Source organism: Nanorana parkeri, unplaced genomic scaffold (assembly GCF_000935625.1).
Source record: "Nanorana parkeri isolate BGI_ZX_2015 unplaced genomic scaffold, ASM93562v1 scaffold565, whole genome shotgun sequence".
In the NCBI taxonomy this organism is placed as follows: Eukaryota; Metazoa; Chordata; class Amphibia; order Anura; family Dicroglossidae; genus Nanorana; species Nanorana parkeri.
This window is the reverse complement of record NW_017306833.1, coordinates 585694-599586: the sequence shown is the minus strand read 5'-3', so window position 1 is coordinate 599586 and position 13893 is coordinate 585694. Positions and strand designations below refer to the sequence as shown.

At 45.6% G+C, this 13893-nt stretch overlaps 1 protein-coding gene across 1 annotated transcript in view; it reads right to left on the bottom strand.

Annotated features, from left to right (window-relative positions):
* POLR2B (RNA polymerase II subunit B) overlaps nt 1-13893 on the bottom strand; it is a 151203-nt gene that overhangs the window by 42145 nt on the left and 95165 nt on the right. Inside the window, exons 21-22 of the mRNA XM_018562201.1 lie at nt 11949-12199; nt 10135-10224 (exon numbers count right to left, since the gene is read on the bottom strand). Of these exons, the coding sequence (XP_018417703.1) occupies nt 10135-10224; nt 11949-12199 (341 nt within the window). The remainder of the gene's footprint in view (nt 1-10134; nt 10225-11948; nt 12200-13893) is intronic.

Below are 13893 nucleotides of genomic sequence, written 5' to 3'. Positions count from 1 at the left end.
ACATGCACATGAACTTTAATGGCATCCCAGTCTTAGTCCGTAGGGTTCAATATTAAGTTGGCCCACCCTTTGCAGCTATAACAGCTTCAACTCTTCTGGGAAGGCTGTCCTCAAGGTTTAGGAGTGTGTATGGGAATGTTTGACCATTCTTCCAGAAGCGCATTTGTGAGGTCAGGTACTGATGCTGGACGAGAAGGCCTGGCTCGCAGTCTCCACACTAATTCATCCCAAAGGTGATCTATCGGGCTGATGTCAGGACTCTGCGCAGGCCAGTCAGGTTCCTCCACCCCAAACTCGCTCATCCATGTCTTTATGGACCTTGCTTTGTGCACTGGTGCGCAGTCATGTTGGAACAGGAAGGGACCATCCCCAAACTGTTCCCACAAAGTTGGGATATAAATATACATACACATATATACTGTACACAGTGAGGAAAATAATTATTTGATGCCCTGCAGATTTGGTGGTAAGTTTGCCCACTTACACATAAATTAAAGGTCTATAATTTTTATCATAGGTGTATTTTAACCACTTGCTGACCAGGTGTTTAAACCCCCTTCCTGGCCAGGCTATTTTTCAGTATTTAAAAAAATAAATTCTTTAATTTCCAGGTTTTTTTCCCCCAAAACAATATATACATCATATAGAAAACAGAAAGAAAAGTACCAAAGACAATAAACATACCTAGTAGTACATCACATAACACGGAGAGGTTTATATAAGCGAGAGAACCCGAGGGTACTGGATTCTCTCCCTAATCCAAGTGTCACACTTTGCATCCCGGTCAACAAATATAAAACATTGTTCCAACTCGAATAGCTAGGCTCTCCCAGGGGTAGCTCCAGGGTTGGAGGAGTCTGTCTACATCTACTTGCAATAGAAGGATGTATATTTGATCTTAGGTATAATCAGTTGTAAATAGGGAGCTGAGTTAATTAAGAAGACATCTGAGTGATTACCAAAGCTGGTGTGGACCCCACGAGTAATGCAAACTCAAGTTCCTATCTAGGTATCTGTATCACTATAGGAATATAGGGACAACGGAGACAAATAGGTACTCAAGAAGGGAAAAGGTGAAGACTAGCAAGATAAAATAGAGAAACACAGACGGAGAGTTCATCCATTAATGTCAAAACTACCCCTGGACTCCAAAGCAGGTATAGGAGATGAGCCTGTACCACAATCTTGGGTGTCAGGTAGCATTACAGAGAATTCAGGAGTCTGAACAAATTCTGTCCAGGGAAGCCATGTCTTGCAGTGTCTGGCGTGGGAGCCCTTACTAAACGAAACCAGGTTTCTCCATTCGTTCCACTTCACTCACCCTGTGTAGCCACATGGATAATATGGGGGACCTTTCGGATTTCCACAACTCTGGTATACAACATCTGGCGGCATTCAGGTGTGGGATAAAATATTTTTTGTAGAACTTTCTGGGGAAGGTGTTATAGTGTAGGAGAAAGAAGGCCGGATCCCACGGAATCTCTTTGTCCGTGAGGTTGCTCAGTATGGATTTAACAAATGACCAAAAAGGAATCACCCTGGGGCAGGACCAGAATATATGCAGTAAGTCACCTAATGAGGCTTACACCTCCAACAGCAGTTGGGGACCAATGGAAACATGGCATGTAGGACCTGAGGTGGTCTATACCACCTGGTGAGAAGTTTGAACCCCGACTCTGGAAAGCGTGCATGTATCGAGGACCTAAATGTAAAATGTAGTAATTTAGTAGTCTGTTCCTGAGTGAACTTGATACCAAGATCTCGCTTCCACTTCCGTACATAGTCCAGTATAAACTCTGTGGCAGGTGTTAGTAATAGAAAATATGCGAAGGAGACTGCGTGACTTAGAGGGCCCAATTGGACACATTTTTTTCGAAAGTGGTAAGTGGGCGAGCAAAGTCCATGGCAGGCAGTAGGGAACCAAAAAAAATGGGACAATTGGTTGCTGCTCCAGAATCTCAGACTAGGTAAAGTGCATAGCCCCAAAGTGTTGGGATCGGAGAAGGAATCGGAAAGCAGCATCCTTTAGACCCAAAGTAAAGGACGGATTGCCTAGGATTGTATAAAGGGGAGAGTGTCGGGGTGAAATGTGGGCTGAATCTAGGAATCTATTCCCCACAGTCCAAGTGGCTCCGACCGTGGAATGCTTACGTACACTTAATGGGATGGATAAGTTACACCAGGGAAGACATTGTAACGGTATGTCAATGTCTGCCTCTTCTACTTGTATTCAGGGCTTCAATTCTTTTTTCGGAACCAATCCATAATTCGAGCTAGGCGACATGCTGCATAGTACACTGATGCATCAGGCAAGCCAATTCCACCAATTCCACCACCAGGCAAGCCAATTCCACCACCAAATTTTAAGTGGGGAGGTTTGTTCATCCATAGAAATTGCGAGAATAACCGATTTGAAAAGGACATTTCAACCTTTGTAAGTGATTGAGTTTTTTGTGGTAATGTGGGAGGTGTAGGGGGATGTACATGTGTGTGCATTCTCAGGGGTCACAGGGCTGTTTTTCATACTTTATTTTATAGATTTTACAGGCCAGAGACCTAAGGTGCCCACATACCTTGCGATAATCGTACGATAATCGCGGGAAATCCCGCAATCGTACGATCATCCAAGGTGTGTGGAAGGCATGCGACCGTTTTTACTATGCTTTTATCTTAGGAACATGTTCGAAAACCCGCCGAGAATCGTACGATTGTCGGCGGGTGTGGCATGTTCATAAGATAAATGCCGCACGGGCCGGTGTGCGCAAGCGCAACCTGCCCGTTCAGCATTGCGGTCATCGGAAGCCCGCCCCTCAAGTACGATTTGCCTGTGCAAGATGGGAAGATCGTACGTTTTTTTAATTACCTTATAACCATCGCAAGACAAAAGTCTTGCGATGGTTGTAAGGTCTGTGGCCAGCACTAGAAATTCGAAATTCCCTCCACAAGATCTTTAATTGTTTCTCAGAGGGTCAAGTTGTTATCTCTAAACTGCAATCAGCTGTCCCACCGCCCCCCTCCTCCCTCCCAGAGAGCAGAGTTGAGTCATAGCTGTGCTCTGTGTGAGGGAGATCTACTGTCATTGTGCTCTCTGTCTATGTTGGAGAAATCTACAGAGCAGGACACCAATCAACGGTGACCCCACACACCTGCAGTGACACCAAACAATCCCCAGTGACCCCATACAATGCCCGGTGACCCCGCACACCCCCGTTTACACCAAACAATTTCCAGTGACCTCACACATCCCCAGTGACACCGCACATCCCTGGTGACCCCGCACAGTGGGGGTGGGGGGGGGATCTATCAAAACTGGAGCAGGAAAAAATCTGGAACAGATTTGCACTGCAACCAATCAGCTTCCCTGACTCTGAGCAAACTGAAGAGAGAAGCCGATTGGTTGCCAACTGCTCCAGATTCTGTTTACTCCAGTCTTGATCAAATACCCCCCAATGTCTTTATCTGTTCAAACAATCATATCTGTAAATGAGAAGGGGGGGACGGGACATTGAGGAACCTGGACTTGGGGCAGCAGAGTAAATTTGACCCAGGAGAGGGAGAGATCCGAGAGAGACACAGTCAGTGAACCCATAGCACTCGAAACCGCTTTCTCTAAGTAGCAGAATAGGGTGCTGCGGCTGTCGACAGCTGGCAACCGGCACGATCAAAGTAAGTGAGACAACGGTACTCCAATGTAACTTCCTGATCGGGAAAGCCTGGAATGGGTATAGAATCCGAGGCATAACATTCATTTTAATATTACACCGCCCGAACCAGGAGAATCTGCCCGATGTCCATTGGAGTAGGTCCCTTTTTAATTTTAGAAGCAAGGGCGGAAAGTTAAGAGTAAAGGTCTCAGATAACTCTTTGGGTATCATGGTGCCCAGGTATTTGATCGCCGTGGAGGACCATTTAAAAAGGGAAGGTAAATGAGGAACTGACAAAGTCAGGATTGAGACATTGAGTGCCACAGATTTAGTGTAGTTTATGAGAAAGTTAGATAGTTTTCCAAACTGTCGGAATTCTGCCATGATGTTGGGTAAGGAAATGACCAGTTTGGATAGAAAGAAAAGCAGGTCGCCCGCCAAGGCAGCCACTTTTTGAGGAGCAGTTGTGCCAAATGATAAGCTCTCCTAGAATGAGATCCTAATAGGTTGGACTTGATGGACTAACGTCTTTATTCAACCTCAAATACTATGTAACTATGTAACTATGTAATATCTGGATGAGCCCTCACCTTACAGAGAAAATGCTCCAGTACAAGAACAAAGAGCAGGGGAGAGAGAGCAACCCTGTCTTGTGCCATTAGTGATGTTAAAGGAGAACTATGACATGAGTGATTTCCGCTCACGTCATAGTTCTAAGCTACTGTCCCCCAGAAAATGTATAATACAAGATTTTTTTTTTTAAATTTACACATTTAAAAAGTACAGTATATTTCCAGGCCCGCAAGAAAACATAAAAAACCTCACTATATGTTTTTAAGTAGGGATGCACCGATACCAAGTACTGTACTCGGGACAAGTACAAGTACATGTACCGATACTTTGAGCTCCAAGACTAGACTAGAGAAAAATTCAAAAGGTAGGAGGCAGCTGTCATTTGTAAGGAGCACACGGAGCTCCTGGGTACATCTGTTTTAATGTATGATTTTGTTTTTATAAATATAAAAGGGATACACCAATACCATTTTTGCAAATACAAGTACTGATACATTTTTGTTGGTCATTTGACTAATGATTTCAGGACAGTGGTGAAGCACCAGAGCCAGGTCCCAGCTGCAACCCTGTTAGTTCTCATGAAAATGCCAACTATCGGCACTGGTACTCGAAAAGTATCGGTGTATCCCTATTTTTAAGTTGTGTGTTATTATTTGAGGTACTTAGCACAATAGTAAGCATGCATCAGTCTTAAAGCTGTTTTTCACTTAAATAGGAACAGTCTCTATTTATGCCAAAGGCAGGCATTCAAAGCAATCCAACCAAACAATCTTATCTTCAGCATATAACAAAAATAAAGTTTGCTTGTCTTCAGCATATAACACAAAATAAAGTCTCACTGACTTAGTGACAATAAACCCTCAGATGTTTTAACATAAACCAATACTGTAATGTGTGCCTTACTGTAATCCATGGTTGTTTCCCTTCTCTTTGCTGCTCTTCCTTTTAAATCCTCATGTCTTCTCATGCTTGGGGAGAATTTCCCTTTGCAGCTGAGTGCCCCTTCCTGTAGCGCTGGCTCAGGTTGTGAACCTTCACACAGACACCATGTATCCATTCCAGAGACAAGGCAGTCTGCTACAAAACAGAAGTTCTGCCCATCATGAGAAGAGATACAGATTTAAAAGGAAGAGCAGCAAAGAGAAGGGAAACTACCATGGATTACAGTAAGGCACACATTACAGTATTGTTTTATGTTAAAAAATCTGAGGGTTTAATGTCACTTTAAGTCTTGCTCACAGGCACAGCGCCAGAATTTTTTTTATGAACTTCTCACATAAAAACAGTTCTTAGCAATGTCCAGTATAGACCAGCAGCTCACCCAGCTTTCTCTAGCACACCTGTGCTACTCCAACTACTTCTCAGGTTCTGTGGAGTTTCCAGTGTTTTTTCTAGCCATTTCCTCTTGCCTGGCAGTTAACACTCTTTTGCCACAGAAAAGGACCACAACCCAAATAGAGGAGACACACACTGACCTTCCAGGACCCATCTCTGGGATCCTGTACATATCCCCATACCTCTGCCTCAACGTGGAGGTGTTGGAGGCAACATGGGACACCCTACAATGTACTCGAGAGAGGTGTGACGACATGGTCATCAGTTTATGGGTTATATGTGTATTGGTGTTGGGTTATGTTTAATATGTTATACTGTGTAACCTGTTTATCAAAAGAATGTCAGCACCCCCCCCCCTCATTAGCTCCTTTTGTAATCCAAGGAACTCAGGACTCTCTGGCTATGGCTGTCTGGAGCTCTTTAACAGGCGGACTCCTGCAGGGTTGTGCAGTCAGAATGTTTAAGGAGGGCAGGGTGGATGTGATAGGATTATAATCTGATCCCTTTGTGTATAAAAGGTTGCACAGTTGCTCAATAAACCAGAGTTTGTTTCACCATACACTTGGTCCCAACTAGTGACTGGGGAAACTGGGAGCTAAAGATCAGCGGGTTGCAATATCTCCTGAGCAAGGAAGAATACAGCGGCGGACATACTCATCCTGAGTACCGGGGTCCGTCACAAGAGGGCATCAGCATTTTGATGCCGTCTTCCGGGTCTGTGCTCTACCATGAAGTTACACCCTTAACTTCATGGTAGGGTGTAAGGGTGTAAGAGGTACAGGAACCACCTTGTTACTCAGGCATTGGCATGCTTGTTCTGTCTCATCCAAAGACAACGGGGCATGGTCTGACACCAAACGATATTTCCTGCCCTGCAAGAAGTATCAGAGTCCAAATCCCACTTTATGGCAAGGCACTCTCGCTTTACCACAGCATAATTTTTCTCAGCGGGCATCAATTTTCTGCTGAGAAAGACCAGAGTACCCTCATTGATCTCGACTCAGGACAGCCCCTAAACCCTCACTTGAGACATCTCTCCGTACTATAAACTCCTGGGAAAAGTCCAGAGCAACCAAAACAGGATGCTGACAATGATTCTTTACGCTTAAAAAAAGCTTCCTCGGCCTCAGAATTCCACTAGATCATCACTGACTTCCTGCCTTTAGTCAGGTCAGTTAGTGGTGCAAAATTGGGGACAAAATCGCCTGTAGTACTCAAACATGCCCAGACATGTTTCTAAGTTAGGGGGCGTGGCCAATTCTGTATCGCTTACACTTTGTTAATTTGGGGTGTAGCGCTCACCCCCGGAGGAGCCGCTGAATAACCAAGGTATTTCTATCCCCCACACGAATGTACCGCCCAAATTTGGATCCATAGCACACCAACACACCTTTAAAGAGTTTGATAACAGATTTATTGATCAATCAGGGTATAGGCATAAAGAATGCAACCATCAACCCAAGAATTACATGAAGAACATTTGGTAATAGGCAAAGGCACTCTGACACTCAGTAACCGCAGCTATATACTGTCTATATTGAAGGGTGTAATGCCAGATTACCTCAGATGTTACCCTCAAACTGAGTATATGTAGCACTAATTCCTCACTTTCAGACAGTCACTGACCCTCTCTAGACTACTGGCCAGTAGCAATGTCCTAGGCTAGCCAACGTTGGGGCCCGCACTGTATTGCAGGTGTGAAAGGTAAAGTGTCACAATGGCCTAAGGCCTCTCACCACTCCCAAGGTCAGGTAGAAGAGATAATGTCTGCCAGCGAGAGACAGACGTCCCCTTCCTCTCAAGTCGACTCCTGTGAAGATGATGATGTCACCTGGCGGTCTCATGATGGTCTCCACTCATCCAGGGTAGTGGGTAGCTGTCTCTGTCACCACCGTCCGGCTCCCCTCACTCAGCTGGGCCTACTGGATCCCACGCAGTGTTAGATTGGCCGTGCAACCAGGCCGCGATATCCCCGCTGCAGCTGCGTCACTGGGTCCTGCTGGAGAGCTCAATTGGATGCCTCCAGGCATGGCACTCCGAATAAAGTCTCTAACAGCTTGCACAGAGCTTTGGAGTCCGTCTGTGTCAGCGGTGGCCATACAGCTCTGTTACTCACAGTCTCAGTCTATACAGGATCCCACCTATCCTCCTCACCCGGATCTCCCAGACTGAGTGCGCTCAGCAGCCACAGCCCAGGGTCCCCCTCCCCTCTGAAACACAGCTTCCCGGGAGTTGCAGTCTCCAGGATCTCTCCTCCCAACATCACCAGGATCTCTCCTCCAACATCACAGTATCTGCTCTGCACTGCAATTCCCACAAGTCTCCTCCACACAGGACATAGAGGCAGTCAACTGTTTACAGGCAGAAAACATTGATTACTGCCGTAGCACATATATACATATCTATATAGGGACTACAGGGGCTTCACCAGACCCGACTCACAATGTACCCCAGCTACTTGGCTTCCTCCATCCCAACTGCACATTTCTCAGGATTGACCGTAAATCCTTCTGTTTTCAAGGGAGTCTAGCATGGCCTGAACCCAGGGCAGATGGCACTCCCGATCTGTACTGAAAATTACAATATCGTCTAGATAAGTGGTTCTCAACCTGTGTAACCTCAGGACCCACATTTGTCCATGGTCATTAAGTCGCGACCCAAATCGCACTGCAATGGACCGTGCGGCATTGCGGTACTGTGCGTTCCGGCGCGGGTGATTGAACTATGAGTGGGATGTGTGTTTGGGGTACCATTCAAATGACTATCAATGCAACATACCTCCCACACCAGAACGCGTAGTAGGTGTGATTGCCTGTTACAGTGCATTATTTTGGTCCAGGCACCTCTACGGGACACATGAGGGAGCTGTAAGCAACGCATATATGGATGGAGCTCCCTTACCGCCATAGCCCACCTCAAGCTGACACTCGATGCTGGGCAGCATATTCTGAATGGCTGCTTGGCGTGAGAACCGACGGTGCTGCACTAGGGGAGGCTGCGGAGCCTCTCACCTAGAAAAGGGGAAGGCATACGGTGACCCACTGAACATGAGGTCGCGACCCACTTTTGGGTCACGACCCACCAGTTGAGAACCAAGGGCGTAGCATTTTATCCATTGCCCTTTGGAAAGTGGCTGGGGCAGAGTGTAGCCCAAATGGCATCCTTGTTTACTGATAATGACCCTCAGGGGTAGAGAATGCAGTTTTTTCCCTGGCTCTCTTTGCTAAGGGTATTTCCCAGTACCCCTTGGTGAGATCTAACGTGGTAATGTATCAGGTTGGCCCCAAACTTTCTATTAACTGGTCACTGGTCGCAGAGCCGCTGGTCTCCTCCTGCAGCACTGCTCGGCCTCCTGTTACAGTTTCTCTCCTCTTAGCTGGGACAGAGAGCAGTGCCCAGCGGGGAGGAAAGAAATTACAGATGCACCGCTATTTCGGCCAAAGTGCCATTTCCGGGCCGATATATTTCGGCGCATCCCTATATATTACTAATGTAACCACCATGCATGTCACAAACTTTATTTATTTACAAATACTGACTAACAAAAATACTTTTGTACTGGTCCCAAAGGAATCTCTATCAGCATTTTATGAAGTTCAGATAGCATGAATACAACCAATATAATTATTAGCTGTAAAGCAATCTCCAACAGCATTTATATTCTGACTGAAAGGAACATACTACTTATTTTACATAGTTACATACTATTTGAGGTTGAAGACACAGGTCCATCAAGTTCAACCCATTGTGTGTGTGCATGCGATTCTGCGTGTGTGTGTGTGTGTATACGAGTCCATGTATAATCTTGTTCTTAAGAGTACCTGTAACCCCATATGTTATGGTCTCTGAGGAAATCGTCCCAAATTCTTTTTGAACGATTCAACACTCCCAGCTGAAATCACTGCGTGCGGCAGCGAGTTCCAGACCCTAACCGCTCTAACTGAGAAGAACCCCCTTGTGCTGAAATCCTTTCTCCACCAATTTTAGGTGGTGGCTTCTAGTCTTTGTTATGGAGCTTACTGTAAAAAGTTTATTGCTGATGTTGCTATCACCATTGAACATCTTGTGCATGAAAATCATGCCCCTCTTTAATCTCCGCACCTCCAGCGTGAACATGTTTAAATTTTGTAGCCTTGTTTCATAACTTTGGTCTTCCAGCCCCTTAATTAGTTTGGTTGCCCTTCTCTGGACTCTCTCCAGCTCCAGGACATCCTTTCTGTGGATTGGTGACCAAAACTGGACTGCGTTCTCCAGATGAGGTCAAACCAGCGGTCTATAAAGTGGCAAAATAATTGACTTGTCTCTACAGTACATTCTCTTTTTAATACAAGACAGTACTCTGCACGCTTTGTCTGCTGCAGCCTGGCATTGCAAGCTATTGTTCAATCTGTGGTCTACAATGACCCCCAAATATTTTTCCATTTCTAGTGGAGTTCCTATTATCCGCTTGCCTATTTTTAACCCCGAAGTGCATTACTTTACATTTATCGACAAACATATGGAAGATATGGTGATCTAGGCCAAAAATTAGCTTTTGCATGTTAGGTATATATTTTTTTTTTGTCTAAATAGAAACAAATACCTCCTGCCTGTACTGAATTCCACAGGTACCCTTCTGTCCGTGTCGACTAGCAAACTTATCTCCAATCTGAGGGATTCGAACAGACCGTACCTAAAAAAAACAAAAAAACATTTTATTTTCCAATAACAGGTGTGTCCACTAAACTGCACATAATAGTATACATCCCACTGCACTCCAAACCAGAATCCCAATATAGTTAAAAAGGAGAAATATGGGATCCAAGCTTTTTACTTTTGGATTCCATGGGCTATAGGAGTAAATTTTGCAATTTACTCTTATAATCCAAAATGCACCCTAAACATACAATCGCTACTTTAAGATGGTAGGCAGGGCTAAGCTCAGCAATGGGGAGAGATCCTGACAATACTGTCGAGATCCTCCCAACTGATCGTTCTCACTGACTGACAGCGCTCCTTGAGAACTGCTGCGCGTCCACGAATACATGGGCATGCGCAGCAGCTCTCTCCCTACCTCCACGTCCCTGTCGTCTGTGCCAGCAAATGACAGCGCATGCATGGAGGTCCGTTTCTCCTCAGTGCCTCCGCCCCTCCTTCCTCTCTCTCCGTCTTGAACATGTGCAGCAGTTGTATGGAAACCTGTTCCCCGTAAATCTTAGTTCCCCCTGCCGTTCAGCTATTACCATAACTCCTCCGCTTCCTTACAGCCGCTTAGTATTTACATAGCCCCGCCCCCTCGCTGCAAGCTCCGGTGTTCTATGAGAAAGATGAATGTCTCCTCTCACATTGTGTGCTCTGATGAGCAGTAAGGATGGGGATGTGGCAGGAAATATCACAACACTGAGAGCGGTGACATGTGACGGGGAGACAAGTCAGAGATTTCCTGTACAGTGTGTGTGTGTGGGGGGGGGGGGGAGAGAGATGAACGTTTAGAGGACACAATGCGAGAGGAGACATTGCTAGAACACCGGAGCTTGCAGCGAGGGGGCGGGGCTATGTAAATACTAAGCGGCTGTAAGGAAGCGGCGGAGTTATGGTAATAGCTGAACGGTGCAATGTCAAAACGCCCACTGTTATATGCTCTGCATGCCTCACCTACACATAGGGATGGGCTCGATGTTCGAGTCTAGCATGAGTTTGTGTGCTCGGCAAACACACAAACTGTTAGGGCGTTCGGCGGGGTCTTTGCCCGCCGATTGCCCCACAAGGCACTGTGCACCGTACAGTGCCTTGTGAGTCCTGATTGGCTAAAGCCTTGCATCTGACCACAGGTCAGGTGCAAGACTTTGCCCCATCAGGTTCCCAGTACTCTGTAAGAGCCATGATTGGGCAAAGTCATGATGACTTTGCCCAATCATGGCTCTCCTGTCAGATGCTGTACAACTGTAAACAGCTGGGCGGAGCTGTCACCACTAGCTCCGCCCAATTGTTTATGTTGCCGACATCTGTCAAAATGTCATCCTGTGGCGGGAGTTTGTCGCGAGAGGACGGGACGGCGGTGCTGGGCACTCCTATACTGCCTACCCATCTTACACATCACATTCCGCCTCTGCACATACTGCCCACCAACATACCGTCCCACACACCCCTCAAGTGCATACCTACCAGCTTTCACATCCTCAGCACTACTGGCTCTCAACCTCAGAACTACTCCCCTGAACATACTGCCTGCTGTCACTCCCTCCAAACTCCTCTGCACATATTGCCTCCTGTCATATTCATTGTCCACTCCTTAATGCACCACAATCCTTTCCTTCACATATTGCCTGTTAAGTTCTGTCTTTAGCTTTGTTTGTAATGGCCCAACATTGCCTGTACTAAACTGGTAAATTAAGCATCAGAATACGTATAGCTTACCCTGATCTTGCAAAACTTGTAGCCTTCCTGGTTAAGTGTTACCATGACCTGATCAACAATGCCAGTTTCACTTGTACGAAGAAAAGTGCTACAATCCCTCTTGGTGTACCGACGATTTGTGCTTTCAAGCTCATCCTCATTTTCAGGCAATGTTACAGTTTTGCCAATGATTACATCATCCCCAGAGACCCTGACACCAGGTGCAATTAAACCATCATCGTCCAATTTCTCATAAATTGCATGTCGCATGCCTGGAAAAAAATAAAAAACAAATACGATTTGTTAAATATCTGTGTGTATAGAAATCTATAGTTATGAAATATATACAAATTTAGAAGCATCTCATAACACTAATAAGAGTAAAGGACAGTGTTAACCACATATCATTTCTTCATGCTAACCCAAAAAAAACACAAAATAAAAGGCATTTTTTTTAATAGAATGAAGAGGGGTTAAAACCACTGCTAGGTTCTCAATGCTTATTGAAGAGCTAATCATAAATACATTTATGGGAGGGTTATGACAATGGGCATCAACCGCAGAACAAATGAGAGAAAAAGGAACTTAAATGTGCATAGACACTGTAGCCCCCTGTTCTCTTTATATCTACAAAACAATAGGGGAAACAACTGCCGACATGGAGGGAAAACATACACAGATACCAAATGTAATTACCGTACTAAATCAAAAATACATCCCCTTTCCCTAATGATGGACATGCAACTATACTGTAAATATGAAGAATAAAATGTTTCCCATCACTCCATATCATGCATCAACGGGATAAAGAATGTGTAAATAATTGGGCAGCACAGTGGCATAGTTGTTAGCACTTCTCGAATCCTGGCCAGGTCAGTATCTACAAGGAGGGAAGACAGAGAGGTTTAGTCTGTGGTAGAACACAGGGGTGTCCCGTTTGGGAAAAATTCCTCCAAGCAGCAATAACAGGTGGCTTTGAGCCGCCCTCCAACATCAACAATGTTCTGGCTTTTCTGCAGTCGGGTTTGGATATGTAACTAAGCTGGAACACCCTCAGAGTTCATATATCGGCAATTTCAGCATTGACTGTCACCAGATGGTCTTTTCATCCCTTGGTAGAGCAATTTCTAAAGCTGAGACCACCCAAGAGACTGTCCTTTCCCCAGTGGGATTTAACGGTGATATTGAAATCTGTCGCAGCCTCCATTTTACCATTCCTCGAAAACTTCACCCTCAAGGTGGTGTTTATGGTCGTGATTGCCTCTGCAAAACAGGCCTCCGAACTACAAGCGTTGATGGTGTCTCTCCCTACTGTAAGTTTTTTCCTAATAGAGCAGTCCTGAGACCTAACTCGTCCTTTCTTCCGAAGGTTGCCTCATCCTTCCACCTGAAGAAATTGCCCGCTCCTTGGGGGGAGAGTTAGGGGGGAAACCTTATCCCCTGGATGTGGCTGAAGCTCTAAAGTCCTACATAACTGTTACGGAGCATTTCAGATCTGCTCCGAAACTTTTCATCCTCCCTAGAGGAATCAGAAAGGGTCAAGCAGCCTCCAACAGGACTCTGGCTTCCTGGCTGGTCAAAGTGATCCGAAAAGCTTATACGTGGCAGGGCATGCAACCGCCTCAAGAAGTTCGGGCGCATTCCACCCGAGGATTGGCAACATCATGGGCAGCCTCTGCCAATGTGTCAGCTGAAACCATCTGCAAGGCGGCTACCTGGTGATCCCGAAATACTTTCATTAAAACACTATTTATTGACCCAGCTGTCCTCACTACAGTGGACCACGACAAGGCAGTTAGAGCTACAGGCTCTTCTGCTTGAATATGTGGACTTGATTAAAAAACTATTTGCAGACTATTCCCTCCCTGTTGTGATCTCTATGTCCCATGATGTACCAGGAAAACTGAAAATTGTACACTCACCTATCGGTAATTTTCCTTTCCTGGTGCATCTTCATGGCAGCACA